The 27,960-nt window shown below is 38.4% G+C and overlaps 3 protein-coding genes across 3 annotated transcripts; 2 read left to right on the top strand and 1 right to left on the bottom strand.

Annotated features, from left to right (window-relative positions):
- Positions 1–168: 168 nt before the first annotated feature.
- LOC127364561 (protein ABHD15) lies at positions 169–3,189 on the bottom strand. The gene is made up of 3 exons (XM_051402191.1): positions 2,264–3,189; positions 1,381–1,610; positions 169–1,276 (listed from the first exon to the last, which is right to left on the bottom strand). Exons 1-3 carry the CDS (start codon positions 3,011–3,013, stop codon positions 535–537), a joined length of 1,722 nt encoding a protein of 573 aa, XP_051258151.1. The 5' UTR covers positions 3,014–3,189; the 3' UTR covers positions 169–534.
- Positions 3,190–6,532: 3,343 nt separating this feature from the next.
- On the top strand, positions 6,533–16,615 carry LOC127364559 (von Willebrand factor A domain-containing protein 7-like). The gene is made up of 16 exons (XM_051402189.1): positions 6,533–6,554; positions 7,827–8,062; positions 8,220–8,489; positions 9,013–9,106; positions 9,239–9,373; positions 10,020–10,206; positions 10,318–10,493; positions 10,789–10,901; positions 11,012–11,128; positions 12,100–12,309; positions 12,401–12,533; positions 13,261–13,410; positions 13,575–13,667; positions 13,751–14,025; positions 14,132–14,425; positions 14,563–16,615. Exons 2-16 carry the CDS (start codon positions 7,838–7,840, stop codon positions 14,932–14,934), a joined length of 2,844 nt encoding a protein of 947 aa, XP_051258149.1. The 5' UTR covers positions 6,533–6,554; positions 7,827–7,837; the 3' UTR covers positions 14,935–16,615.
- Positions 16,616–18,615: 2,000 nt separating this feature from the next.
- Positions 18,616–27,181, top strand: LOC127364558 (von Willebrand factor A domain-containing protein 7). The gene is made up of 16 exons (XM_051402188.1): positions 18,616–18,734; positions 19,185–19,375; positions 19,503–19,775; positions 20,312–20,405; positions 20,542–20,676; positions 21,791–21,977; positions 22,076–22,251; positions 22,494–22,606; positions 22,718–22,834; positions 24,257–24,466; positions 24,555–24,687; positions 24,994–25,143; positions 25,267–25,359; positions 25,450–25,727; positions 25,834–26,127; positions 26,265–27,181. Exons 2-16 carry the CDS (start codon positions 19,196–19,198, stop codon positions 26,718–26,720), a joined length of 2,889 nt encoding a protein of 962 aa, XP_051258148.1. The 5' UTR covers positions 18,616–18,734; positions 19,185–19,195; the 3' UTR covers positions 26,721–27,181.
- The last annotated feature ends 779 nt before the right edge of the window (positions 27,182–27,960 follow it).

Below are 27,960 nucleotides of genomic sequence, written 5' to 3' on the forward strand. Positions count from 1 at the left end.
TTATACAGTTGGTCATGAATGCCTGAGGTGTTGTAATACAAATTTTGAAAACTTACTACAGTTTTTTGTTTAAAGCACAGTTCCAAAAACATGTATTTGACTGCAACTGCATTGTGTTTATCTTGCATAACTCACAGGGGGGGTTTCTTGAAGCAGACAGCAGCTATGTTGCCTGAAAACCTTCACCTTTTAATAAGTAACACAATTAGATACATTACATGCTGATAAATACAAAATTTTTTTCCTTTGTTTGAGAATTGTTGGAATTTCAAACCAGGGAAGCCATGTGTAGAACATGTTGTCTTTGATTGTCTTTACCAAAAGGTCATGGGTCTTTAACTAATTTGGCTCAGTAAAGAATAATGTATGTTTTACCATAGATTTGTTTTTCTGAACAGCTGTCCACTGCACTTATACTGCTCATACATTGCAGCTACAGACGTTACTTGAGAATATCGAGGAAAAACCCAAAATATTGTCCAACGTTGATAATATTTCTCTCTGCAGATCTAATCCTTCACCGTCTTTTCCCCGTCAGCGTGTGTAGGACCTCTTCCAGGTGAAGTTCCCCTCCTCTGCATCTGCACTGCTCTCCTCAGGGGCCTGTGGTCTTGGCCTTCTCATCATGGGGGCTCTCCTCCTGCGAGGGGGAGCCGTGTTGTTGGTCCTGCTCCTCTGCCCAGCCTGAATATATTCTCCTAGTAGACCACTGCGGCTTGCCCCATCCCTCTCCTCCCCTTTCAGGAAATCAGCCACTACTCTGAAATACTCCAGGACTACAATAAGACTCCAGTTACCGTCCTCCGCCTCCTTATTTCCGGTCCTCTCACCTCCTATCTCTTCTCGGTTCTCCAGAGCGAATCCACAGTGCCCTCCTCGGTCTGTCAGCACCAGGAGGAAATAAGGATTGCTTTGGAAAAGGGAAACGGGTAAAGTGGATGCCGGCGGGAGTAGAGGGTCATCTTGGCTGCAGATACAGAGCACAGGGACTGCCACCTCATCTGCATCTCTCAGTGGTTCATTCCTCTCCCAGTAGCTGTCCCAGTTGTTGGCTGGGTAAGCCCTATCGCCCAGTGCCCAGGCCACTGAGGGTGCCAGGCCCTGCGGTGAATGAGATCCTGAGCTCAGTCCAGAATTTAGTGAGCTTATTGGAGGTCTGGGGTCCTTGTGCTGAAGCTGAGCTGAAGAACAGAAAAGAGTTTCCTCAAAGTCTCTGAGGGAGGAACATCTGAGGGCCCGATCCACATCTAGGACTCCTCTAAAGGAACTTGCATATCTTAACATAGCGAGAAACAACAGACAATTTTATGATCCTATCCATGTGGCATTCGTGTTATAACCACTATTAATACATTTTGATTTTGCTTTCATTTCTCTCACCTACTGAGCTGCAGCTTCCGATGAAGCAAAACCCCCCAGTGATAAATGGGAGGCATGGCTGTTTCAAACCACAGCTGGCCTAGGAGTACAGGTGAGATGGCCGCAGCCGCTGTCAGGTGTGAACTTGATCCAGACTCCCCCAAGTAGGAAAGAAGAATCCCTGAGCCTGAACCCTCACTCACAGCAACCAGCACAGAGGACGGGTGGCGGCTGTGGACAAAAGCCACCACCTGAAAATGGAAGACAAAGATCAATAGGGTTAGATATTTACATTAAACAGTGGACATTGTGGAGGTGAAATGTGTTTTTCTTCTTGTTCCTGTAGTTAGTTTGAGCTTCACTGTGCAGAAGGATCTTGAGTTTGGTGTGAAGTGTGATGTAGACACTTCTGCACCCGTGCACATACACGGAGAATGGACTTAAACAGTAAAGTAGAAGACATCTTGTGTCCAGCAGGAAAACTTTAAAAGATAATTTAATCTGCATATTCATAGATTCTGGAATTTTTAATCAAGTGGAAGAAATATATGCCTTTTTAAAGATTTTAATGCCGAAATTATACTTTTTGGTAGAAAAAAGATACACACATTATTGTTCCAAGCACGCTATTCCTGTAGTCTTGAGGTCTTTTCCACCTATGGGGAACATAACGTTTTTCCCAATTTGGAAAGTATGAATGTATTTTTCTTGTATTATTTCATATTTCTAAGTCCTAAAAGTGATGATAAGCTACCATTTAGCTTATTAAGGATAGCTTAAAATAATTTTTCCTTTGTGGTATGTATTGGCCACCCTACTTTAGAGGATACAATAATGAAACATATCATATATGATAAACATGACAACAACAAAAAAGGACTGTTCACCTGCCATCTTTTTCTACCTGCTCAAGATCAATTGGGTCTCCAAACTCAGTCAGTCGGGCTGTGGTCAGCGGGCACCCTGCTGTGCCTCGAGCATGAAACACCACCACATAAAAGCCCTGACGCACTGCCTGATGGCACAGCACCTTTAGGTGGGGGGTCATCCCTCCCCAGGACTGAGGGATGACGAGGAGGACAGGAGGCGTCGTGGTGAAGCAGCCTAGCGCCTTTCCCCCTGACTGATGCTCTTTCCTCCCGTCCCACCTCTTCCTCCCGGCCGCCTCAACCAGTCTTGTTCCCACAGCCCAGTCCAGAGCAACGATACCCCCGTCTCTCAATAACAGATGGTCTCTAGTGAACTGTAACGTGTCTCCTTGTTGTCCACAGAGCATGCTGGACAGAATCTGGAGGTGGGGGTCTCCCCTGGGCCAGGAGGCCAGTCTTGGCCTGACTAGAGAGCCACAGTGCCGGAGAAGATAGTTGGCCAGCGCAGTGGGTTTGCAGATGAGCTTGGGACCATCTGAGGCCTGACCTGACCCAGACAAAACATCTGTATCTGGTGATCCAGCCTCCTTGGTCCATGTTCTAGTATTCCTGTCTAGTGGCAGCTCCAGAATCAGGCAAATAATGACCCAGAGTCTCCAGCCTGCAGCCTTAACTGCCAGCCTCGTCCAACAACGTGCCCTGGGCCAGCGGAGAGTCAGAGACAGCAGCAGAAGTAGAAGCGATGGAAGCAAACAGAACAAACAATCCCTTACAAATGATGCCATTAGTTAAAACAGAAGATTGTAGTTTAACATAAATTCCAATGTTTCCTCTGGGAAGTTTCGCTGTGATTTCCTCAATCACATCTGAACCCCATATTTGGCAGACCCTTGGTCCTGGTCAAGACTCGGTCATGTAAATTGTTGTCTCTCGACTCCTGCTGTTCCTCGTCCTACCGCCCTTTCTCCTCCCTCCATAAATCATTTACTGCAAGCAAACACAGGCCACATAAATCTGTCCCTTCAGGGTTGACATGATTATAGTCTTTGACCTTGTTCCATGTCTGCCGGTCTTTCTTTTGCATTCTTGCCCAAGTTTAGCAGTGAATATTTTATAGGTTGTTGGTACAGCAGTCCTTATAAAGTTTATTTTGATGGTTTTATTCTAGCTCTAATCATATAATGAGAAATACCTAATGGCAGATCAATAGTACTGTACAGTGAGATTGAGTCACATCTTACTACCTGTGAAACTGAAATGTTTGTAGAGATTGGGCTTTGATCTTTGTTGAATCTTATACCCAATATCTGTCCCCCTTCCTTTCCTCTTATATTTTTTTCTACTGCTGTCAAATTAAAGCCTACAATTACTAGAAATATTTTAAAATCTAGATATGTGAATGCTCCTTTATCCTGTGAATGTACTACACAATCTGGACTGAAGAATTGTTGACTGAAGAGCAGCAAAATCCAATATCCTTGCAGAAAAAAACCCATTTATGTTCATTTTGTTTTTATGTTTGTTAAATTAATTGTTATTATAAATAATATAAATTAATTCTAAATTATTATTATATTTCTGTTTCCCCCTATCAATAAGTTTCAGTATCTCATTATAAATATATTGTCCAAAAGACATACCAACAACTGCATTTGAACATACATGTGCAAAAACCAAAGGGAAAGGGAAATATTTGCAGATAAACTGACTATGTGATTTAACATAACAGGTTTTAACATCTCTGATTCAGGAATACTTCTTCAAATGCAGTACTCAAGGTCAGTAGACTCGTCTCAGGGTATCAAAATAAAAGGTAAGAATAATAATGTGTAATATGGTTTTAACACAAAAATATTTAACAATTTGTTACAAATTCTTCAAATTATAACCACCTCTCACTTTCACTGAAAATACAAAGATATTTGACTATATGTGAAGGATGTCACACAACCTGTCAAAAAGTAAAAAGTAAAAAAAAAAGTAAGTATCAGTATAGTCTAGGATCTGGTAAAGATCCCCTAGACTTGTTTTAAGATATGCAAACATATTCTACTTATAATAATAATAATAATAATAATGATAATAATAATAATAATAATTAATTTTTTAATGTTTTATTCACAAAAAAATTGAAAATCTAACCTTGTTTAAAAGTATTAAAATTATATTTTGTCTCCTTCACCTTCATTGAAAGAATTTATAAATATGTAAATATTGTTCATTTTAAACATTTACCTACTGGACACATGCACTCTTGTGTAAGTTGCATATTGAACCACAACAGCTTCCACCCAGCACGCATTGGGGTGTCATTGCTGGAGGTTGGTGGACGTATAGCTCTGAATTTTCCTGTGTTAAATGTCACTTGTTGTGTCCTCTATGTGGCGCTAGAGAACACCCACTAATTATAAGTCAAGTTCCAGCATATGTGCAGGCCACACCATGAACATTTGATGTAAATCGGACGATGATTGTCACAGAATGCTTACTTCCTGTTGCCAGTAGGTGGCGCTATGATTAAATATTGCCATATATATGTGTTCAGGCTGGAACTCTTGTCTAATATGTACAGTTTGGGGCAAATTTGGCCATGTACACTAAAGTTACAACAACTTAATGTTTCATTTCATATCGAAATTTGACGCCAAGCGTGGTGTAGCAAGTTGGTGGCATGGAGACTTTAATGGGTGGCAAACAATCGCATATATCAATAGTTGCTTGAGAAAGACCCTAAAGGAAGATATTTATTGTTTTATTTCCAAATCTTCAGGCATTTTTCCTAATTCAACTTAAACCACTATGGCCACCATCACTTTGTCTAAAGTGGCCATAACAGATCATCAGTTTCATCATCAATTTTGCCACACCCATGCACCACTTCTGACATATCTGCTTTGTTCACAGTGCTGGCTGCTCAGGCCCTATATTTTTTAGTGTGTTTTGAATGCAGGGAGGCTTTATTTTAACCATTAATTGTCCATCCGTGTGGAATTTGACGTACAGCTACATCTGATGCAGTGTGTATATGTTTGATATGACATTTTCTAAACGTTTCTTCTCTCTGAGCAGTCTTTAGGACCAATGCAGCTGTGATTCAAGCATTGAAGAGTTTGTTTGTTGCATTAGATTGAATAAAAGTGATGAGTGTCACTGCAAAATATACACAAACACAAGACTGGACAGAAGAGAGAATAATCTATTTTTCTTAAATTCACAGATTTTAAAGGTAAAAAAGGTTTTCAATTGTAAATATAAAGATACTTGAGTGGCATGGAATGGGAGGATTGTCCTCTATCAGTCCATCAGCTGCTGCTGTCACTTCAGCTGCAAAAACAGGTTTCTCATAGAGCCTGTGTCTCACAACCTGTCAACCTGAGAAATTGAAAAAGAATTCAAACAGACACAGTACAAAGCTTTGTTCTTTGCTTATTTTATTGGTAACCTTAAAGGAGCAATAATTCAATTCAATTCAATTCAATTCAATTTTATTTGTGTAGCGCCAACAGGAGTTATCTCAGGACACTTTTTAAAATAGAGCAGGTGTAGCTCGTACTCCTTATAAAATTATTATTAAAATTAAATAAGATAAGTGTTTAGTATTCATCTACATGTTATCTGCCTGTAGCGTTTGATATGATTCACACCAGGGTGTAAGGTCAGTAGACTCATCTCAGGGTATCAGAGTTAAAGATAAGAATAATAATTTGTATCTGATATGTTTTTAACACAAAAACATTGAACAATTTGTTAAAAATCCTTCAAATTATCGTTCACTTTCACTGAAAATTCCAATGCAAAGACACATGACTATATGGGAGGATTGACACAGAACCTGTCAGAAAGCCAAAGGAAAAGAAGCAGAAAGCTTTGTTGTTTGCTTCTTTTAAAGGTAACTGTATTTATAGGAGCAGTAAATATTTAACCATCCAGTTTGAATCTGCATGTTATCTGCCTGTAGTGTTTGATATAATTAATGCTGGTGTTTATATCTGTTTTATCATATGAATAAATACCAGTATCTCATAATAAGGAATATGAAGACATACCAACATTTTTAAATCAGATTCTGTCAATAATGAAAGTGGCTATTGCTTGTAATATAAAAAGTCGCTTGAGGTGGAACTATCTTCTATAAACAAGACGGGAATGTTTTCCTTTACATGTAAGCACAAAAAAATCACAACCATGTTGTTTTAAAGTCAAAAACATGCAACAAGTCAAACAGGTCTAGTACGGTTATGACTCCACCCCAGTCATGGAGAAGTATAAATTCAGTTGTGTCAATAAGTAGGCAAAATAATGTACAAGAAGTCATCGAGACCTAAGGTACAGTATAATAACTTTACTTGATTTTCCCTCGGGATAAATAAAGTATCTATCTATCTATCTATCTATCTATCTATCTATTATATCTAAGAGGAGTATTTGGACCAGTGTGGGTTAAAGTAAGGGGTATTTTCCCGCGAAAAAACACATAATATTTCAACTATAATTCGTAAAATCAAACTTTTTTTGAGTTTTTGGTCATCAATTAAAAGATTAAATTCAGATTATATCTGAAAATCTGATTTATGTCAAGCCGATTTTATTTTACATTACCAATTACGAGGGCATATTAGGGACATTGCAGGTAAAAAAAATAAATGAATTATTAATAATAATAATAATAATAATAATAAAGATAGGCCTATATTAGAAAATAAATGAGTATGAAAAAACAATTGTGGTTTTTGTAATCAAGCAACCAGGGAAGCTGGAAATCAGACAGTTTGTGCCCCCCCCTTTAAAGCGATATAAGTGGGGGTATAAAAGAATAACTAGGTGTGTGTCTAGTGGACAAATTAGTCCAGACCCAAAACAAAAACGGATCATTTGATCGTGAAGCCTGCTGTAGCTGTATAACTGTATAATATAAGGTGCATGAACTCCACTGCAGACTATGAATGCGCGTCGGCACACCGTCCAATGCGCTCACTGTCCGGCATTGTTATTAAATATTATAACCTGCTTATGGGTAATCTATATCCATATCATCCATACACTTCCTCTCCTTGCACATTAGTTCATTGTTCCTGCCTGCTGTGGCCGCTTTCATATACTTGACACAAATTAAACTGGCCATTCAAATAATGCAAAAAACAAAACAAAACATGAATGTTGCACAGCATTTATATATTGTATATATATATATTGTTATCCGTCTCCTGTGCCTGGTTCCGTTTTTTTCTAATGTAGCCTATCTTTATTATTTACCTGCAATGTCCCTGATATGCCGTCATATTGGTAATGTGAAAGAAAATGCAACTTGACATAAATCAGATTTGAATAATCTTATATAAATCAGCATCTGAATTTGGGTAAATCAGTCAGAAAAATAATTTGATAATTTAGTACAAAAACAATTTAGTCACTGTTTTTAATTTGTGAGGATGGGAGAATGTATACCATAATTACAAATGTTTGTAATGTTTACAAAATAATAAGTGAAAACATAAAATGACCCTAATGAGTAAGCTGATCTAACACTACCTGGGTAAGGACGGCCCTTATTGACTAATATTGTGTTGTCCTTTTAATCTTTCCCATATTGTCAGACAGGCTGTGCAGTGATGTCTTCTGGACTGGCAGTGTTGTGTCTTCTGCTCCTGCAGACTGGAGCCTTCGGGTTTATGCCATTCCCATCAAAGAGTCTCAGTGAGTCTGATCACGACATCATTCCGCCAAACTCTGTCGATGTGTCTCATGTGGACATCACTGAGAGAGCGATCTTAAGTGTCACCTTGCATGTGTGCCGCGCTCTAGCACAGGCTGAGGGAACAGACTTCACTTCTCCTGTAAGGATTCAATTCAACCAAGTTATATTAACTTTTTAGTTCAAATGACCAGATTCAATGAACGTGTTTACTGAAATAAAAGTGTGTGTGTGTGTGTGTGTGTGTGTGTGTGTGTGTGTGTGTGTGTGTGTGTGTGTGTGTGTGTGTGTGTTTATAGTGGGCTTTTACTGTTTATGCTGTTGCTGTTTCCTGTGGAGCGTCCAAATCATCCAAGAGCTTCGAACAAACCATCCGCTTAATCCAAGAAAAGAATGGGGCTGTGGACAGAAAGAAATTCAAGGATCCAAACTATCACTTTGACAATGAGAGGTTTTTGGAGGGAAGGGAAATAATCACAACTGGATTAACACTTGTGAAGATCTTCAACAAGCTAAACAACTTTGAGCCTGCGAGAGAACTACTGGGGCAAATCTTACACCCTTTACAGGTACTTTCTGTTATTTGTTTGGTTTCCATTTTTTAAAAACCATTTCTTCCAGAAAACCTCATAACTAAAACTCAGCAAGCAGCGTAACAGTGTATTTCCACAGGCCAGTGTGCAATTTATTTCAAAATTGTATGCACTGCAGTTTATTTGATTTTATAATTCTATATTAAAGTGAACATATTGAATATAAATTAAGAATCTTTATTGTCCTTAACAAGGAAATGTGTTGCCACAGTCTGTGCATAGCCCCACATGGTAACATTTAATAAGGGACACAAATAGGTTGAGTTGTTACAAGCCATGTTAAGAATAGGTTGAGGCGGTGCTCTGCCTGTGGTGGTTTTGTTCAAGTGGTTGGGGCTGGATGAGGAGACCAATAATATTGGGGGCAGTTAAAGGGGAACAATAGAGGAGAATGGGTTGAATTATGGTTTTGTAGAGCAGAAAAAGCAGAAGAGTCTTTATTGGCAGTGTGCTGTAACATGTTGTTAATATTTAACTTGTATTCCTTTTTAAATAACAGGATTTCTACAGTCACAGCAACTGGGTGGAAATGGGAAACAAACTTCCAAACTCCAATCTGATCAAATCAAATGCCAACATTGGTAACATAGCAGGTAGATTGTGTAATGTGTAATGAGTGTGTGTTTGATTGTGTTACAGAAACAAAATAAACAGAGCCGAGGAAAGATATGATTATTTTACAAAACAAAAAATACAAAATGTCTTGTGGACTTTCTTTCCCACAGCTGAAGGCAGAGCAACCTGTCGCAACTGTGATGGAGACAACTGCAAGAACAACATTTTGGAGGATATCCTACGGGAAAAGATACTGACCTCTGGATATTTTGACCATAATTGGTTTTCAGCTGTTAAACCAAAAGGTAAATACCATACATACCTGCCTAACGAATTGTATTTAATTTATTCTCCAAAAGGCCATTTATAAAATTAATCTAAGGTAACAAAAACATGATTTCTATACTCAGATACACCAATAAAAACATATCTATCAATGTTATATTCCATTTCTGCCAATTGATTCTCCTGAAAGGTACACTCTGGACCTGGAAGTTATTTCTGGAGCTGTTTTACACCCATTAGTTGGAAATTCTTCCAGCTGTGAAAAGCTCCTCCATTTCATTTGTGCATTGTATTGTAGAATAGTGTTCATCAATAGCACCCTCAAAAATCTATTGTTTTTGTTGTATGCATACTGCCTGTTTTGAGTGTTCTTTATTTTGTCACTTTCCAGCGTGAACATATGAATTATTATGTAGCATGAATTTGGGAAAATGCCATTGCAATCCATCAATTAGTTGTTTCATTTCAATCCGGACCAAAGTGGTGGATTGACCGACAGACCAACATTTTTATCTTATTAGAGGCAGGCTGCTGGCGTGGCTAAAAACACACATTGAGAGAGAAGATTGTTCCTTCTGTGAAGTAGTAGCAGTAGTATTCTCTAAAGAAGGAGGATATGTAAAGCTGTATAAAATATTTTGTTCTTGTTCTGTTTCTAATGAACAGGAAAATGCAGTCATGGAGGATTTTTTGATGCAACAAGTGGAATTGAACCTGAAGGTGGGATCAACAAAGACACTTACAAATCCGACCATGGACACCTGCACAGGGATGCAGCAGATATGGCGATAGCTGCAACCAGCGAGCTACTAGAGGAAATTCGACGGGAGTCTGGTGACCGACCATTCCTACAGTATGAAACCCATTCTGCATGTTTCAGTTACTGTTTACAGTTCAGTACTGTAAAAAGGTGAAGGCAGAGTTTTTTTCCCCTTTGTTTTATCCACTTCTCTCCATCCCTCAGGATGATGGGGATCTCCAAAGGATCCAGTAAAGCTCTTTGTTTCGTGATCGACACCACAAGCAGCATGAGGGATGACATAGCGACAGTGAAGGACGTCACTTCCTCTATAATCAACAGTAAAGTGGGAACAGAAGATGAGCCCTCAGTTTACATTCTCGTACCTTTCAGTGATCCAGGTAGGATCTGAATGACTAGACTTTCAAACTTTTTTCCCTCTGAAGTGAGGTTAAGGGATGATTGTGCTATTAAACTTACACATTTTGCCTGCTAAGTAACTCAATTAAATGAACCAGCAGAATTGTATATGCTGTCATGTGCCGTAAACTTCTTGGAATATTATGATTGTTCGATTATATGTGAGTAATATAATATGACAAATAACAGAGTCTATAAATCATAAAATATATCAAATACACAAGCAAGAATGAAGACTAAAATTGTTTCCTTCTCCTGTCTACACTTTAACTCCAGATTTTGGGCCACTTACAAAGACTACAGACCCAAATGTCTTCAAGAAAGTTATCAATTCACTGTCAGCAGCTGGTGGAGGAGATTTTGCTGAAATGAGTCTTTCGGGGCTTCAGGTGCAGTGATGTCTTTGAAACTACTTCAGAATCTACCTCTGCAAAACTCAATAATATAGAAAGCTGAAAGTCAGACTACTGTATCATTGCTGTCCTCTCCTGTCATATAGCTGGCTTTAACTAATGCTCCTCATAATTCTGAGATCTTCTGCTTCACGGATGCACCTGCTAAAGACAAATTCCTGAAAAGGACTATAAAAGCACTCATGGAGCGAACCAAGTCAGTGGTGAGTGATCTTAGTGTCACTGTAAAAAAATAACATATGGTGTGGAAAATGATAGTGTAATAACTGTATATAAAGGAAAATAAAGGAAAATTAAAACTCACAATGTAATAACCTGCCTGTACTGTAATAGCTAAGAGTCTGTAGAGTATGAGGCTGTACTCAGGAACTGCAGTGCATTGATTTAAATGCTAATATCAACATGTTAACATGCTGATGAATAGTATTCATTAATTATAGTTTTATACCGTGGTCTGGGTGAATACTTGATTCTAATTGGCTGTTGGGTATCCATTTTTACCTGATGTAGGACAGCCACTATAGTTCCAGTGGTCCATGGTATAAGCGGAATAATGCCCTTCGAGGTGTCCATTAAAACAAATCCCTCACATATTCTCCATGTTCACCAATGTAGTTTAGTGTGTTAGCAACATTTGCTAATAAGCATTAAACACAAAGTGCTAGTCAGGTTAATGTCGGTACAACTTTCAAATACTTCTCATATATCAAACTTACTTAATTTGACATAGTAAGACAAATCATCACAGTCAAAATCATAACAGGAAAATTATGAGATAGGCCTGCTTCAATGCATTTAATTTATCATAATTTAGATTTAAAAATTTCAAAAATAACACATGTTCACAGTTACGTTTGCTAGATAGCTAATATTAGCATTTATCTTAATCACATTTCAGTTAATAGGGTAGTGACTTGAGAATATTTTTGGCACATTATAGACCAGTATTACATTATGAGTTTTTATTGCATGTTTAAGTTACATTGCATTGCATACAGTCCTTACATGTATGGTTTACAGATTATGAATACGTTTGTTTTTACACCTCTTCTTAAAAAAACAATGTTGGACTATTTTTTGCATATTTTGTAAAATATTTTTGCAAATAGACACTGTTCTGATTTGGTTATCTTAAAGTCACTATGAGTGGACTTTACACCTGTTTTATTTTCAGGTGAACTTCATAATAAGTGCGATACCAGGAGTTCGTCGACGAAGACAGAGTGCTAACGACCAACAGCAACAACCCAGTCGGATGGCAATATTTGATACCCAGCTGTACAGAGACCTGGCTCAGGCTTCAGGAGGTCAGGCTATTGAAGTGAAGAAGAGTGAGCTCCAAGTGGCCACCAGCCTCATAGTAGAGTCCACCAGCTCATCTCTGGTATTAACAAAATGCTTTCAGTAGCCATTAACAATGACTTTTCTAAATAAAATAAAAAGAAATGTCTCACCAGTTTCATTTAACCTCCTAGGTGACTCTTCTGCAGGCAGCCAGGAGTCCAGGAAAGGCTGAAAATTTTCCCTTCCCAGTTGACGATTCAATAAAAAACCTCAGAATTTACATCACTGCGAGGTCTGTCAGCTTTACTCTCATCAGTCCCTCAGGTGATACTTCTTTGCAGATGAAATCTTAGTTTTATTTGTATTATTGTAACAGTCAATAAGCAGTAGTTTACAAATTACATGACATAAAAACAGTAATTTTAAAAGCCCAGTGTAAAAGATTTACAGGATATATGGCAGACATGGAATATGTTTTAATTAGTTTATCATAACTTGAAAATAATTGTGTTTTTGTTAGAATCAGACTCAATAGAGACTGAGGACTTTACAATACAATTAGAGTTAAAAAACAATAACCTGCATTGCAGGTCTGAAGTCTTTAAGGTGGTGACATTGGAAAGTCCTGTGCTTGTAAAAACTGTTTTGAACCACAACAGCAGCCCAGAGTTAAACTCTAGATAGGACCTTTCATGTGTTTCACAGCTACCATATTTTCTCCTACATGCTTGGATAGAGAGGGTGATTTGACAGGTATTCAGTTGATTGCAATCTGCAATCTCACTGCTAGCTACCACTAAATCCTACACACTGGACCTTTAAGGGTTAATAGTGTTCATTTTGTGTATTGGCATAGAAAAGGAGTTTTAAAGCCACTGTGTGTAAGTTTTGAAAATTCTTGATTTTGGCCCCATCTGGTTATATTATATATTATATTAACTGTGACACTGTGGTATTTTGCTTCTTTACAATAGCTCTAAGAAATTGAAATGTTTCACTGTTAAAAAAGTTAACCAGAATGCTTCATTTCTTTCCATGGCTTTGCTTTAAGGTGAATCTCAGCAAAGCTCAGACACAACAGGATCACTGATCACTGCATTCAAGTTAGTGGGAAACTTCCAGACCCTGCAGCTAAAGACACAAGTGGGACTGTGGGAAATTAAAATGGTGTCAACGAATGCCTACGCTCTGAAGGTTGTAGGTGAGAAAATCATCACGATCACATAATGAATACTTAACTTTATTATTATTTTAGGTGTCTCTTACCAGTGCTGAAATCACAAAAAGTGGTATGTAGCTCCAACATAGGTTTGGTGTTATTTTCTGAGATTTTGGTTGATTTTCTTTTTTTTTTTTTATTTGCAGGGGAGAGTTCCATTGACTTCCTGTTTGACTTTTTGGAGGTGTCGCAGGGCCCCTTTGGAGGTTTTTATGTTTTGGACAATCGTCCCAGAGTTGGTAAAGGAAACAGAATTTTGTGATATGCCGAAGTATTTTGATTTACTTCAGCATCAATCAGTGGAGTTTCTCTTTTTATTAAGGTGTCAATGGTAGTCTGATGGTGACCGTAACTGGGAGTGACTCCGCCACGGTGACAGAAGTGATTCTGGTTGAATCATCGGGGTCCGGACAGGTCAATGGCACTGTAGAGGCTCAGGGTGGAGGAGACTTCTTAGCTCAGTTTGACAGGATCCCATCACAGGAGTTTGTGGTGCTTGTGAAGGGGAAGAACAGCAATCGTTCCACCAAAGCCTCAGTGTTCTTCCAAAGGCAGTCGCCCACCAACATCAGAGCGTCTGCTCTGACTGTTACTGTTGTAAGTGAAATGAATCCTTTTAAAAACATGATATGACTTTTAAGATAAGCACTATAAAACTCTTTTAATATGACCAATACTTACAGTTGTTCTCTTACATTTTTAGGGGGATTCACAGAGTGTCTTAGTACCAGGAACGCCACTAGTAGTTCCCTTCTCTGTGACGACGGGTGGTGCAGGAGGAAACTTTAGTATCAAAGCTACCAATGATCAAGGTTTTACTTCAACTTTCCCATCCAGTTTATTCCTGGAAACTGGAGGCAGTGCTAATGGTACAGTGAACCTCAAAGCACCGATTAACTCCACATCTGGTACTGCTGTAACCCTGACCATTGAGGCCGAGGCTCCGGGAGGCACAGACGCCAACTATGTTGTTCTGCGTTTCACTGTCCTTAGAACGGTAATTCTCATACATTTCATAAAATGCTAAGGCTGTGAATGATCATTCTAGCTTATTTAATCTTATCATTATTGGGTTTATTGGTTGATTCGCTGATGTAAAACCTGACTTTATTTATGTTTTTCCTATCTTTGTAGGTAACTGATTTCACTGAGCCAGTGTGTGAGCTGCTCAGTCTGCAGTCCAACTGTCCTGAAAACTGTAGCTTGTCCACGTGGAAGCTCTCTGTTCAGGTGACTGATGGTGCTGAAGGGACGGGTGTTGACCGTGTTAGCCTCAGACAGGGCAATGGCACCATGAGCACCAGCCTGGCCGCTGGCAATGAGAACATAACGCTGGTGTCTTACATTGCGTCTTGCTGTGCGCCTGATATGGAACTGCTGGTTGTGGATCGGGCGGGTAATGCAGGGTCCTGTTCCTACAGTTCAGCTGCTACGCAGTTGCCCCTTCTTAGCCTAAGTATCATGATGTTAGGGCTCCATATACTGACAAAACTGTGCATCCAGTGAGTCCATGTCAAAGTTGAAAATAGTTAAAGCTGCATTCATCTATTATTTTAGCATTGAATTGACTGTGTTTACTGTGCACCCACAACATGTAGCTGTTTATGCTCAATGTAGGTTTATTCTTAACAACATTTGCAGCAACTATTTTCAGGAAAGCTCTGATGAACCCACTTTATGCTACAGTTGCAACCTGACCACAAACTCAGTTACTGGTCATGTATAGGGTCAGGTTAGTTTTGTTATTTGTGTGAAGTTTCAGGTTCGGGTCAGTCTTGGGTTGGATTATTTTCAAATGTAACTTAAAAAAGAAAAATTTCCTTTTCTTCTCTCTCTGACTTTACTGATCATCTGCATCGATGTTTTGCAAGTAGATACCCAATTCCCCACTGGGAAGCCGGAAGATACACAGTACAGCCAATTAACTTTATTAGCCTGGCGAGCTGGAGGCCAGTAATAAAATTAAATAAAGCAAAAACTTGCAAATGGGAGCTTCTTCAAATGTCTGTGATTCAGGGAAGGGCAGGCCATTGGATTCTGAGAAATATCCCGTTATTGTAACAACAGCGGAAGAACCTCTAACTTTTCTCCACAACTCCAACTGTTAAGAAGCATCACGATCATCCCCATACAAAGTTTTGTTTTTCATTCCAACTATTTGGACTGTTGTTGAGTTCAGCCAAGAAAGACTTTTTTACTTTTCCAGCCACATAAAGCTGCAGATGCGAGGCTCCCCTTTACCACATATTGAGGTTTTCTATCTAATACAAAGGCAGAAAGAAGAAGTTACATATTTTTTGTGAGAAAGCCTTTTCAAAGCATAGGAGGAAATAATATACATTATATCCTCGGGTCTTAAATTCAGCAGGACCAGGCAGGGTTTGTACTGGACAAACTGTGCGCTACCTACCAAGTATTAAACAGGTTTGTAACACAACCTCAGTGTGAAAAGATATATCATGAGACCATCTAGATTGACTTTTTCTTTGTCATGCAGGTTACTTCAGGACCCTGACCTGTTCACACTGGGATCTGATATGGGCCTAATTTTAAAAGTAATGTGAGCAGCCAACTAAAAAAATCTGATCTGAGAAATGAATCAAAATTGAGCAAAATGTAAATATTTTACACAGACTCTTGCAACAACATGGATGCAGAAAGTATAAACTGGGTTAAAGTAGACAATTGTTTGCTGATTTATTATCCATATAAACTTAATGAAGTTGTGTTGGGGCTTTGTTTCTCTCAGCTTTCTTTGGATTTCATCTGCCCCCTGGTGGCCAAAATCAATTAATGCAGCCTTACACCTCAAACAAATATTCTGGCTATGTGCATACTGGTGCCAGCGAGTTATATTACTGGTGTTATGAAGGTATTTTGATCTCTGAAAGAGGGAGCCTGATGCATTTTGTGCTCTGCCTTCTGTTCAGTGAATGTATTCCTTTCTGTGAGCCAACCTAAATCCTAACATTTAACAGAGAAATCCAGCAAGTGATCATTTGTCATCACGAAATAAACAGACAAACACTGTTTTTATTGTTGTCATAATGTGTCTAGTGTATAATACTTTACAGAACATATTTTTTCAAAAACATTTCTCCTGTTTTCTGTATTACTATGTACATTTTTGGAATGTTTTAGGGACACTGGTTTAAATAAACTGAGCAGTTATGGTCTGACATGGAAAGCGTTGTGTTGGGATGTGCACATACTTGTGTTATCTTTTCTAGTGATATGTGTGTGTTTAGTAGTAGTGTAAGTATGTTTATTGCAATCCTGGCAGAACGTCTTTATCTGACAGATTTCCCTCTATTTGCTGTAGTTCTCCTTTTTCTCAGATGGTTATTTAAATAGTGTATGTAGCTCCCACATTTCCTCTTTTCTGAGATTTTGAGATATACAACACTGCGCCTTGAGCCATCAACTCAATATATAGTGAAGGTTGAAGTGTTATATTATAAATATTTAATTTGAAATATTCAACAAAATGTCATTCTAGAGACAATGTTGCAGGTACTTGGAATAATTGACAGACTTTGCTGTCATTTTTAAAAAAAACTTTATTTCTTGACACATAGGTTTTTCATTGAAATAGTGTATGGCCATAGCCAACTATAGGTGCACAATAGTACATCACAAAGCCGCACTGTATAATAATAGCTGCTAGGGCCCTATAAACCAGAACAAAGAAGGATCACGTCCATCCAACCACTCTCCAGCTTCCAAGGTGGGCTCAGGCCAGGTACAGGTCTGCCTCTGTGTCGCGTCATAACACTCGTAACACTTTCATTGTAATCTGCATTTCTCTCCATTTTACCCTCCCAGCTGATAGGTTGTCTATATGCCTTTTACATTAGCAGTTTTAAGTGCCCACTACAGGTGTTTGCTCCTTCTGCAATGAAACATCTGCTCCGTGCCTGGTGTCAACTAGGACTCTCCTCATTGACCAATAGTTTACCCGACAATCAGGGGAGAGCCCTATTAATAATATTATTATTTATTATGTCTGATAACTGATCATTTTGATTTGCCAAAATTTAATTGATTGCACAAACACAACTTGGTGCCCCTTAAACCAGTGTTGCCTGAACAAACGGTGCTGCTGTGTTAACCATATTACAGAGGACTGCAGTACTGGTATGGCTCTTAGCCACAGCCACGAGGGACGCAGCATTGTAGAGTGCATGATTACCTTTTTACTTAGTATCCATCTCTGCACATACTAATTCAGTAACAATAAGAAAAACACACTTTTGAGTGCAGGAAGGTTTTAATTATCCTGAAATGTTCATCCCTGTCTGTGAAATTTGACTTACAGCTACCAGATATCATTGCTGCTGCAGCATGTACATCATTTTCAAAACATCCCCTCACCACAAGCAGATTTTAGGACCAGTATAGCTACAATTCACACATTGACGAGTATTTTCAATTGTAAAGATAGAGTAACCTGCAATGGGAGGAATACTTTCTTTCAGTCTTTTTCTTGTACTGTAGCACATACACCAATCAGCCATAACATTATGACCACCTGTTTTTCCTGCTTCTAACACATCAACTTTAACAACAAAATGTTCACTTGCTGCCTAATATATCCCACCCACTGACAGGTGCCATGATAACCAGATAATCCAGATAACCCGTCTGTGTTCATAATGTTGTGGCTGATCAGTTTCTCATACAACCGGTTTTCACGAGAAATGAAAATGAAAGAACTGAAATGGACACATCAGAAAGCTTTGTTGTTGTTCTTTTAACATCGACCTTGTAGGAGGAGCAAATATTTAACCATCCAGTTAGTATCAGCATGGTATGTGCCTGTAGTGTTTGATATGATTAGCGAGTATATCTGTTGTACCAATCAATACCAATAGGTCTATCTGATTATAAGGAATGTGAAGATGCCCAAAAGACATGCCAACACATTTTTATCATTTTTATGAATCAATTTCTCCCACAAAGACTATTATGAACACAAACCAAAGGTAAAATAAAATATTTGCAGTTAAACTTTCTTTTGTCTTTTTTTTTTTTTATCAGTCCTTTTATGGTATTATAGCATATAGTTTGCATGCCATCACCTGTGGTTTCTCACGCACAACCTGTAATAATGAGAAAGGAAGAGTTCAGAAACCGTTCAAACAGACACAGCAGAAAGATAAGTAAAGCAAAATAATAACGATGATGTTACTATACAAACAACAGGTCAAACAAGTCACAAAGTAGTGACTCCACCCTACATGGAGCAATATAAATGAAGTTGTCACAATAAGTAAATAGTCTTCAAGAAGGGGTCGGGACCTAAGGTAGAGTATAATCATATATGATAATTATTGGTAATCTAAAACAAAACATACATTTTGATATGTCAGATTTTTTTTAATTTTTTTTTTATGTACTAAATTAATGTTGTAAGGTAAAATCATTAAAATATTTAAATATATTACCAAAACAAAACAATACTTGTTTTAGTGTTTTAAGGATGTGAAAATGTGGACCATAATGATAAATGTTTTTAATGTTTATAAGGTAATAACTTAACAACTTTACAACCACCTTAAATTCAATCAAACAGAAAACCAGAGGCCAAATAGCATTTTTGTGTGCATTCAAAAAGATGGTGTTAAGTAGGAGGAGCTACAGTATCTGTATTGTTCTGTGTTAATGTGAAATAATGACTGTTGTAATGGGGTATGAGCTGATCTGACACAACCTGGGTAAGATATTTCATCTTTCCCGCACTGTCTACAAAACAGGTTGTGCAGTGATGTCTTCTAGGTTGCCAGTGCTGTGTCTCCTGCTCCTGCAGACTGGAAGTTTTGGATTTTACATATTCGGCGGAGAGTCCCTGAATCATCAGGAGATTACTGAGAGAGCAATCTTAAATGTCACATTGCAGGTGTGCCGCACACTAGCACTGGCTGTGGGCGAAGACTTCACTTTTCCTGTAAGTATATAATATATATTAACTTTTTATTTCAAATGACCTGTTCCTGTATTCTCAATGAATGTGAATGTGTGTGTGTGTGTGTGTGTGTGTGTGTGTGTGTGTGTGTGTGTGTGTGTGTGTATAGCCTCAGCCTTTTACTGCTCAGTCTGTTCCTGTTGCCTGTCAAGCATCAAAATCATCCAAGACCTTCCTCCAGACGATCAAATTAATTAAAAAAAAGAATTGGCGAGTAGACATTCGTTATTTATTCAGCCCACGCCATCACTTTGACAATGAGAAGTTTTCGGAGGGAAGGAATATAATCACAAGTGGATTATCAGCTGTGAAGGCCAACAACAAGCAAGAGAACTTTGAGGCGGCGAGACAACAACTGGGAGAAATCTTACACTCTTTACAGGTATCTTCTTTTATTTGTTTGGTTTCCATTTGTTTTCTTACAGGAAGAACCTTAAAACTAAAACTCACTCAAGTTCAGCAAGCAGCCAAACAGTGTATTTAAAATTGTATGCACCGCAGTTTCTTTGATTAAAGTGAACATCTTTGAATGACTTGGGCTCCTCTCTTAGCCCCTTGCCTCGCTTGTTCTTTAATGAAGCAATAGGAGAAGATTTTAGTTTACTCAATAATCAGCTTTATTCTGAACACCAGTAGAGTATGCAAAGTTTACAGAGCTCTGGGTCCAGACTATAGTATCCCTGACAAGCAACAAAGTGTGTGTCAGTTCACGAAGTCCGACTCTCTATCTCTCCCTGACCCAGTGTGTTATAGTACACCAGTGAGAAACGTCACAGTAGGCGTTGTCTTCTTCCCATCAGCTGTAGGCGCCTTCCCTCCTCATCCTCATGGTATCTGACTACAATGTTATGTTGACGCCTCCTGGTGTAACCTGAAACTTCACATACCAATAGACTTGTCTTCCTTTTTAAATAACAGGATTTCTACAGTCACAGCAACTGGGTGGAAATGGGAAACAAACTTCCAAACTCCAATCTGATCAAATCAAATGCCAACATCGGTAACATAGCAGGTACAGAGATTGTGTAATGTGTAATGAGTGTGTGTTTGATTGTGTTACAGAAACAAAATAAACAGAGCCGAGGAAAGCTATGATTATTTTACAAAACAAAAAATACAAAATGTCTTGTGGATTTTCTTTCCCACAGCTGAAGGCAGAGCAACCTGTCGCAACTGTGATGGAGACGACTGCAGGAACAACATTTTGGAGGATATCCTACGAGAAAAGATACTGACCTCTGGTTATTTTGGGCTTGTGCCTTTTTTCTCGACTAAACCAAAAGGTAAATGACCTACATACCTGCCTATAAGAATTGCATTCAATTAAGAGTACAAAAAGACATTTATAAGCTTGAGAAATTCACATTTGTCATTAGGCTTGCAAATGGACAGTTTGAGCAGTTATATGGCTAAAAATCTGCAGTGAATTGCACCCCTGTCATCATCCCTATTTGTTAAGAAAACAGTTAGGGCAACATGGAAAAAGTGTAACTACAGTATTACGACATACACTGGACACTCAGTAGAGCCCATTGACAGTATATATAATGGACAGAGCTTCCAGGTCTGTAAAGTGAAGCCAGAGTGGAAGCGCATTCTATGTAAAGGCCAGCAGGAGGAGCTCCATTGGCTGCAATAAAAAACGACATCATTCACTCTAATGGAGAAATGACCCGACTTCTCACTTGATTTATTAGCTGAGTAAACGGTTTCCTGAAGAGTTTATGGTCTTAGCTTCTAGTTTCAAGTCTTCTTCCATACAGCATGATGTTAATATAGTCAATTATGGTCCAATTTAGAGTTAAATAGAAGATAAAGCAGGGTATGCTTTTTAGTGTTGGTACCGTGTGACTGACAGGTCACTCCCACTTTCAAAATGAAATCTCCAGGAGGCGCAGGGTAGCTCACCTGGCAGAGCCCGCCCCATGTAGTCCCTACCACAGTGGCCTGGGTTCGATTCCAACCTCTGGCTCTTTCCTGCATGTCTTAGTTTATAAAATAAATCCCCAAGCAGTAACTGTGGTAACTCAGGATGATGAATGCCGCCCATTTTGTCCTTCTCTCTCTCGGGATACGCACCAAGCATTCAGGCACCCTTGGAATTTCTCTCAAAATGTTTCTAATGCTGAACAGGAAAAGACAGATCAAAACATGATCAAACAAGTAAGATGCTGCCATGTATGTCAGTCACACCATCATGGTTCTCAGCTTCTCAAAATATTAATGAGAGGATTCAAATGGAAACTTTCACTTATTGCTACAAAATATCTCAAATTAAAAAGAGTTGCACACAGTCTATAGAAATAAGTATTTAACAGTATATACTCCTCAGAAAAGTCTGATATTCTTACAGAAATGTGTATTTATCATGTTTCTTTCATGCTATTTGTTCAAAAGGAAAATGCAGTCATGGAGGACGTTTTGATCGAACAAGTAACATCGAGCCTAAAGGTGGAATTAACAAAGACAAGTTGAGCTCCAACCATGGACACCTGCACACCAACGCAGCGAATATGGCGATAGCTGCAACCAGCGAGCTACTAGAGGACATTCGAGGGGCTGCTGGTGACCGACCATTCCTACAGTATGAAACCCATTCTGCATTTTTCATTTATATACTGTTTAGAAGTAAGGCAAAGGGTTATTATCTATTTGTTTAATCCATCTATCTCCATCTACCAGGATGATGGGAATCTCCAAAGGATCCAGTAAAGCTCTTTGTTTCGTGATCGACACCACTGGAAGCATGAGTGATGACATAGCAACAGTGAGGAACGTCACTTCCTCTATAATCAACAGTAAAGTGGGAACAGAAGATGAGCCCTCAGTTTACATTCTTGTACCTTTCAGTGATCCAGGTAGGTTTCCTCTGAAGTGAAGTTAAGGGATGTTTGCACTATTAAGTTTATGAATTTGCTCTTTATCTGTTTGCCTGCTAAACTATAACTAACTCAATTAAATAAAGCAGCAGACCTTTTCTGTCATGTATACTTGTTGGAATATTATGATTCCAAATCTGTATGAAATACTCCATAATCGCACGCACAGGATAAAGACTAAAATAATTTCTTTCTCCTGTCTCCACCTGAACTCAATTCAGATTTTGGGCCACTTATAAGGACTACAGACCCAAATGTCTTCAAGAATGCTATCAATTCACTATCAGCAGATGGTGGAGGAGATTTTGCTGAAATGAGTCTTTCAGGGCTTCAGGTGCAGTGATGTATTTCAAACTACTTCAAAATCTACCTCTGCAAAACTTGATAATATAAAAAGCTAAAAGTCAAGACTACTGTATCGTTGCTGTCCTCTCCTGTCATATAGCTGGCCTTAACTGGTGCTCCTCCTAATTCTGAGATCTTCCTCTTCACGGATGCACCTGCTAAAGACATCTACCTGAAAAGCACAGTGATAGCACTCATAGAGCGAACCAAGTCAGTGGTGAGTGATCTTATTGTCATTGTAAAAATAAAATATAGTGTGGAAAATGGTAGTGCAATAACTGTATAGCTCAGCTGTCAATCATGACGTGAAACTCCCTTTTTATAGGTTCAGATAACTTAAAACACTTACATCAGCGTAATAGAAACTTGCCAGAAGACATATTTGGGAAAAATGTGTTTGAAGTTAGTTTTAGATGTTTTTGTTTGTTCCATGTCCCATCTGTTAATAGCTAATTGTTGAATAAATAACCCTAACTTCGTAGGCTACATATGCCTAACAGACTGTTGGTTAAACTCAATAATATAACAATTGAATAAATTAATAAAAAAATAGGACAGCTTGGCTTTGATTTAAGACTGCTAATGCCTCTCTTTGTTCTTCACGTCATGGCAAATAGCAACTTTGCTATCCTTTTCAAAAACTTTTATAGACATATTTGTCCCTCTTTTATGCTCACGGATGTAGTGACGTCACCTTTGCTAAAAACTAAACTAAACTAATGTAGTTTAGCATGTTAGCATATTAACATTTGCTAATTAGGATTAAAAGTGCCATATGAAAGAATTTGAATTTGAAAATCTACAAATATGTATTCAGATTTGTAATATGTAGACAAATCTGCATATATAGATCTGTAAATGTGTAGGCAAATCTGTAAAACATACATATTAATGACCAAAAAGCATTATGTACAAAAGTCACATATAAAAAGCCAATTGAGAGTCTGTCATCAGTTGTAAATGATAACTTGTTTGTATTTCCAGCTCTTGGAGTAAGTACTTGAGGTACAAAGTGCAAAAGTTTTCTGAAAGTTACATATAACCTCTAAACACACCGCTCAGACTGAAAGGAATGTCTTTAGTTCTGCAGTTATTTTGTCATCAACCAATGTATTGGACGAATTAAGAGTTTGACCTGTTGATGGTGCTAGATGAAAAGATAAAGAATCATCTAAGTTATTGCGTAATAACATAATAACCTTTTTCATAATATTATTGCACTTTGTGTTGGCTGATTTAAACTATATTAGTTTAAAAAAAAATATATTTTTATATTGCCTGTTTGCACCGTGGGTCCGAGAGGACTGAAATTTAATCTGTGCTGTATGTTGTGCATGTATAGCATATTTGACAATAAAGCTGACTTTGACTTTACCTTTCACATATTGTAATACACTATGGCTCACACAGTGGCCCGCACACTAAATACAAAAAATCTAATTATTGTATGTATAGGGAAATAAAAATACAATATCACAGCTTTCAAATACTTTTATACATTATATCAAACTTAGTGAATGTGTTGTTGTTGTGTTGTGAATTCTAAAAATAAGCAGACACCTTTCTGATCTGGTTAACTTAAAGCCTTTATGAGTGGGCTTTTACACCTTAAATTCTCATTCACCTGTTTTATTTTCAGGTGAACTTCATGATTACTAACTTGCTGGGGTTTCGTCGTCGAAGACAGAGTTCTAACAACCAACAGCAACAACACAGTCGGATGGTAAAATCAGATGCTCAGCTGTACAAAGACCTGGCTCAGGCTTCAGGAGGTCAAGCTATTGAAGTCACAAAGAGTGAGCTCCAAGTGGCCACCAGCCTCATAGTAGAGTCCTCCAGCTCATCTCTGGTATTAACAAAATGCTTTCACTAGCCATTAAAAATTACTTTTCAAAATGAAATTAAAAATGTCTCACCAGTTTTATTTAACCTCCTAGGTGACGCTTCTGCAGGCGACCAGGAATCCGGGAAAGGTGGAAAATTTTACTTTCACAGTTGACGATTCAGTAAAAAACCTCAGAATTTACATCACTGCGAGGTCTGTCAGCTTTACTCTCATCAGTCCCTCAGGTGATACTTTTTTGTATATTAAATATTTCAAAGGTGCTATTTGTAACAGTTAATACGCAGTCATTTATAAATGGCATGTCATTTAAAAAAGAAAATAGTGTTCATTTGTTTTACTAGCATAGACAATACAAAGTGCCTTGAACATTTTTGACTTTGGGCCCATCTGGTGGTAGTATTGAGTGTTACACTGTGGTAGAGTACACTAGATCTAAGAAATTTAAATGTTTAATTAAAAATGAATTCAAAAACTTTAGCTCTTGGCCTTTTAACCAGAATGTTTCATTTCATCCATGGCTTTGCTTTTAGGTGAATCTCAGCAAAGCTCTAACACAACAGGATCACTGATCACTGCATCCCAGTCAGTGGGAAACTTCCAGACTCTGCAGCTACAAACACAAGTGGGACTGTGGGAAATCAAAATGGTGTCAACAAATGGCTACAGTCTGAAGGTCGTAGGTGAGAACTCCATGACTGTGGTTTGAATCACATAATTAATACTTAATTTTGTTGTTTAATTTAGTCGTTATGCATGTGACCACTTAGGTTGATTTTCTTTTGTTGTAACTTTTTAATTTGCAGGTGAGAGTCCCATTGACTTCCTGTTTGAATTTTTGGAGGTATCGCAGGGCCTGCTTGGAGGTTTTGATGTTGTAGACAATCGTCCCACAGCTGGTAAAGGACATTTATTTTGTGAAAAGCATTATGTGATAAGTATTTTGATTTACTTCAGCACCATTCAGTGGATCTTTTCTTTTTATGAAGGTGTCAATGGTAGTCTGATGGTGACCGTAACTGGGAGTGACTCCGCCACGGTGACAGAAGTGATTCTGGTTGAATCATCGGGGTCCGGACAGGTCAATGGCACTGTAGAGGCTCAGGGTGGAGGAGACTTCTTAGCTCAGTTTGACAGGATCCCATCACAGGAGTTTGTGGTGCTTGTGAAGGGGCAGAACAGCAATGTTTCCACCAGAGAAGCCTCAGTGTTCTTCCAAAGGCAGTCGCCCACCAACATCAGAGCGTCTGCTCTGACTGTTACTGTTGTAAGTGAAATGAATCCTTTTAAAAACATGAGATGGCTTTTAAGATAAGCACTATAATACTCTTTTAATATAACCAATACTTACAGTTGTTCACTTACATTTTTAGGAGGATTCACAGAGTGTCTTAGTACCAGGAACGCCACTAGTAGTTCCCTTCTCTGTGACGACGGGTGGTGCAGGAGGAAACTTTAGTATCAAAGCTACCAGTGATCAAGGTTTTACTTCAGCTATCCCATCCAGTTTATTCCTGGAAACTGGAGGCAGTGCTAATGGTACAGTGAACCTCACAGCACCAATTAACACCACGTCTGGTACTGACGTAACCCTGACCATTGAGGCCGAGGCTCCGGGAGGCACAGACACCAACTATGTTGTTCTGCTTTTCACTGTCCTTAGAACGGTAATTCTCATACATTTCATAAAATGCTAAGGCTGTGAATGATTATTCTAGCTTATTTAATCTTTTCATTATTGGATTTATTGGTTGATCCGCTGATGTAAAACCTGACTTTATAGATCTTTTTCCTATCTTTGTAGGTGACTGATTTCACTCAGCCAGTGTGTGAGCTGCTCAGTCTGCAGTCAAATTGCTCTGAAAACTGCAGCTTGTCCATGTGGAAGCTCTCTGTTCAGGTGACTGATGGTGCTGAAGGGACGGGTGTTGACCGTGTTAGCCTCAGACAGGGCAATGGTACCTTAAACACCACCCTGGCCGCTGGCAATGAAAACGGAACGCTGGTGTACATTGCGTCTTGCTGTTCGCCGGATGTGGAACTGCTGGTTGTGGATCGGGTGGGTAATGTAGGGTCCTGTTCCTACAGGGTCCAGAAAACGTCCACCAGCAGCTCACAAGCTACAACCACCAGTATCCCAAATCCTCCAACAGCAGTAGCTGTTGTGTCTTTGTCTACCAAAACCGTTCAGTCTTTCTTCCTTTGCCTTAGTATCACAATCATAGGGCTCAATATACCATTTGAAATGGGAATCAACTGAGTGTCTACATGTTGAAGGTGGGATTAGTTACATTTTAAAATGTTTTACCTTTATTTGATCTGCCTTTGTTGATATAAATGGGTGAACCTAATAACCTGGCAACTAAGTGTATAAGTGGGTAATTAATTGTGCTGTATAATCAATATTGAAATCTTTATGCAATATTAACTACATGTACTCTCTGTTTTACAAGGTGCTTGATGACATTCTAAAACTTAATGAGGCTGTGAATATGTTATGATTAAGACATATATCAGGTGAACATGCCATTTTAATTATGATACTTTTAACCATCATCCATCCATATTTTGAGTAGTTTTGTTGCTGTTAAGTTGTGGAAGGGTTTTGATTGAATGATCAATTGTATTTGATGATTTTAAATTAGATATAGAGCTGAGGCTTGCTTCTGACAAAGATGAATAAAAAACAGAAAGGATGACACAATAAAATTAAAAGAGTTATGTCCACTGTAGTCCTTTTGGGAGAAAGATGTATGACAACAGTTGAGGGGAATAAAGGTGACACTGGGGTACCAGATTACATCATCAGAGGGTAATAACTATATTATATATCAGAATAATTGTTAACAAGTCAATATCATTCAGTAAAACTGCACAGAGTTTTGCATAGATTGCATATCTGTAGGTCCAGCATCAACCTTAGAAATGCAGGTGATTATTCACACTATGTACATTCAACATCAGTAGTTTTTATCACCAAATCATGTCATAAAAAAATAAAGAAAAACACTGATAGAACAAGGAAACAAGGGAAGCTCATAACACGATGCTTGCAATTCTTTTTTTTTAATGCCGTTATCTCGAGATTACAAGTTCAAGGACCAGTGTGTAGGATTGCAGATTGCAAACTAACTGAACACTGTTTGCGTCTGTATTTGACGACCTAATGATAACAGGCTGTGAAGTCTATGTAAGAAACTATGGTGGCTGTGAAAAACGTGAAAGGCCCTAAATGCAGCCAGCGTAGGGTTTGTCTGTTCTGGGCCACTGTAGAAATGTGGAAGGCGAACAGCAGCATCTGTAGATAAAAACTGTCACAAATGTCCTGGAGGATTCATAACTGAACTTGAAAGTGTTGTTACCAGGACATACATCTGAGAGTTAATTTAATCTATGAATTTCCTGGCAATCTGTGTCAATAATAATATGATATTTACTGAATGAGCTTAAAGAGCCCTGCGATGTCCAGATTCTTTTCATGCACTTTTTCCTGGTTGCTG

Source organism: Dicentrarchus labrax, unplaced genomic scaffold (assembly GCF_905237075.1).
Source record: "Dicentrarchus labrax unplaced genomic scaffold, dlabrax2021, whole genome shotgun sequence".
Taxonomy (NCBI): Eukaryota; Metazoa; Chordata; class Actinopteri; family Moronidae; genus Dicentrarchus; species Dicentrarchus labrax.

Excerpts from the sequence above, each read along its gene's own strand:
- LOC127364561 (XM_051402191.1), bottom strand. The coding sequence starts at position 3,013 with ATGGCATCATTTGTAAGGGATTGTTTGTTCTGTTTGCTTCCATCGCTT. Across the intron at positions 1,611-2,263 it reads ACCCAATTGATCTTGAGCAG|GTGGTGGCTTTTGTCCACAG; the intron begins GTAGAAAAAGAT and ends TTCCATTTTCAG. Across the intron at positions 1,277-1,380 it reads CGGAAGCTGCAGCTCAGTAG|ATATGCAAGTTCCTTTAGAG; the intron begins GTGAGAGAAATG and ends CGCTATGTTAAG.
- LOC127364559 (XM_051402189.1), top strand. The coding sequence starts at position 7,838 with ATGTCTTCTGGACTGGCAGTGTTGTGTCTTCTGCTCCTGCAGACTGGA. Across the intron at positions 9,374-10,019 it reads TTCAGCTGTTAAACCAAAAG|GAAAATGCAGTCATGGAGGA; the intron begins GTAAATACCATA and ends TCTAATGAACAG. Across the intron at positions 10,494-10,788 it reads CGTACCTTTCAGTGATCCAG|ATTTTGGGCCACTTACAAAG; the intron begins GTAGGATCTGAA and ends CTTTAACTCCAG.
- LOC127364558 (XM_051402188.1), top strand. The coding sequence starts at position 19,196 with ATGTCTTCTAGGTTGCCAGTGCTGTGTCTCCTGCTCCTGCAGACTGGA. Across the intron at positions 21,978-22,075 it reads GGTGACCGACCATTCCTACA|GATGATGGGAATCTCCAAAG; the intron begins GTATGAAACCCA and ends TCCATCTACCAG. Across the intron at positions 25,728-25,833 it reads CTGCTCTGACTGTTACTGTT|GAGGATTCACAGAGTGTCTT; the intron begins GTAAGTGAAATG and ends TTACATTTTTAG.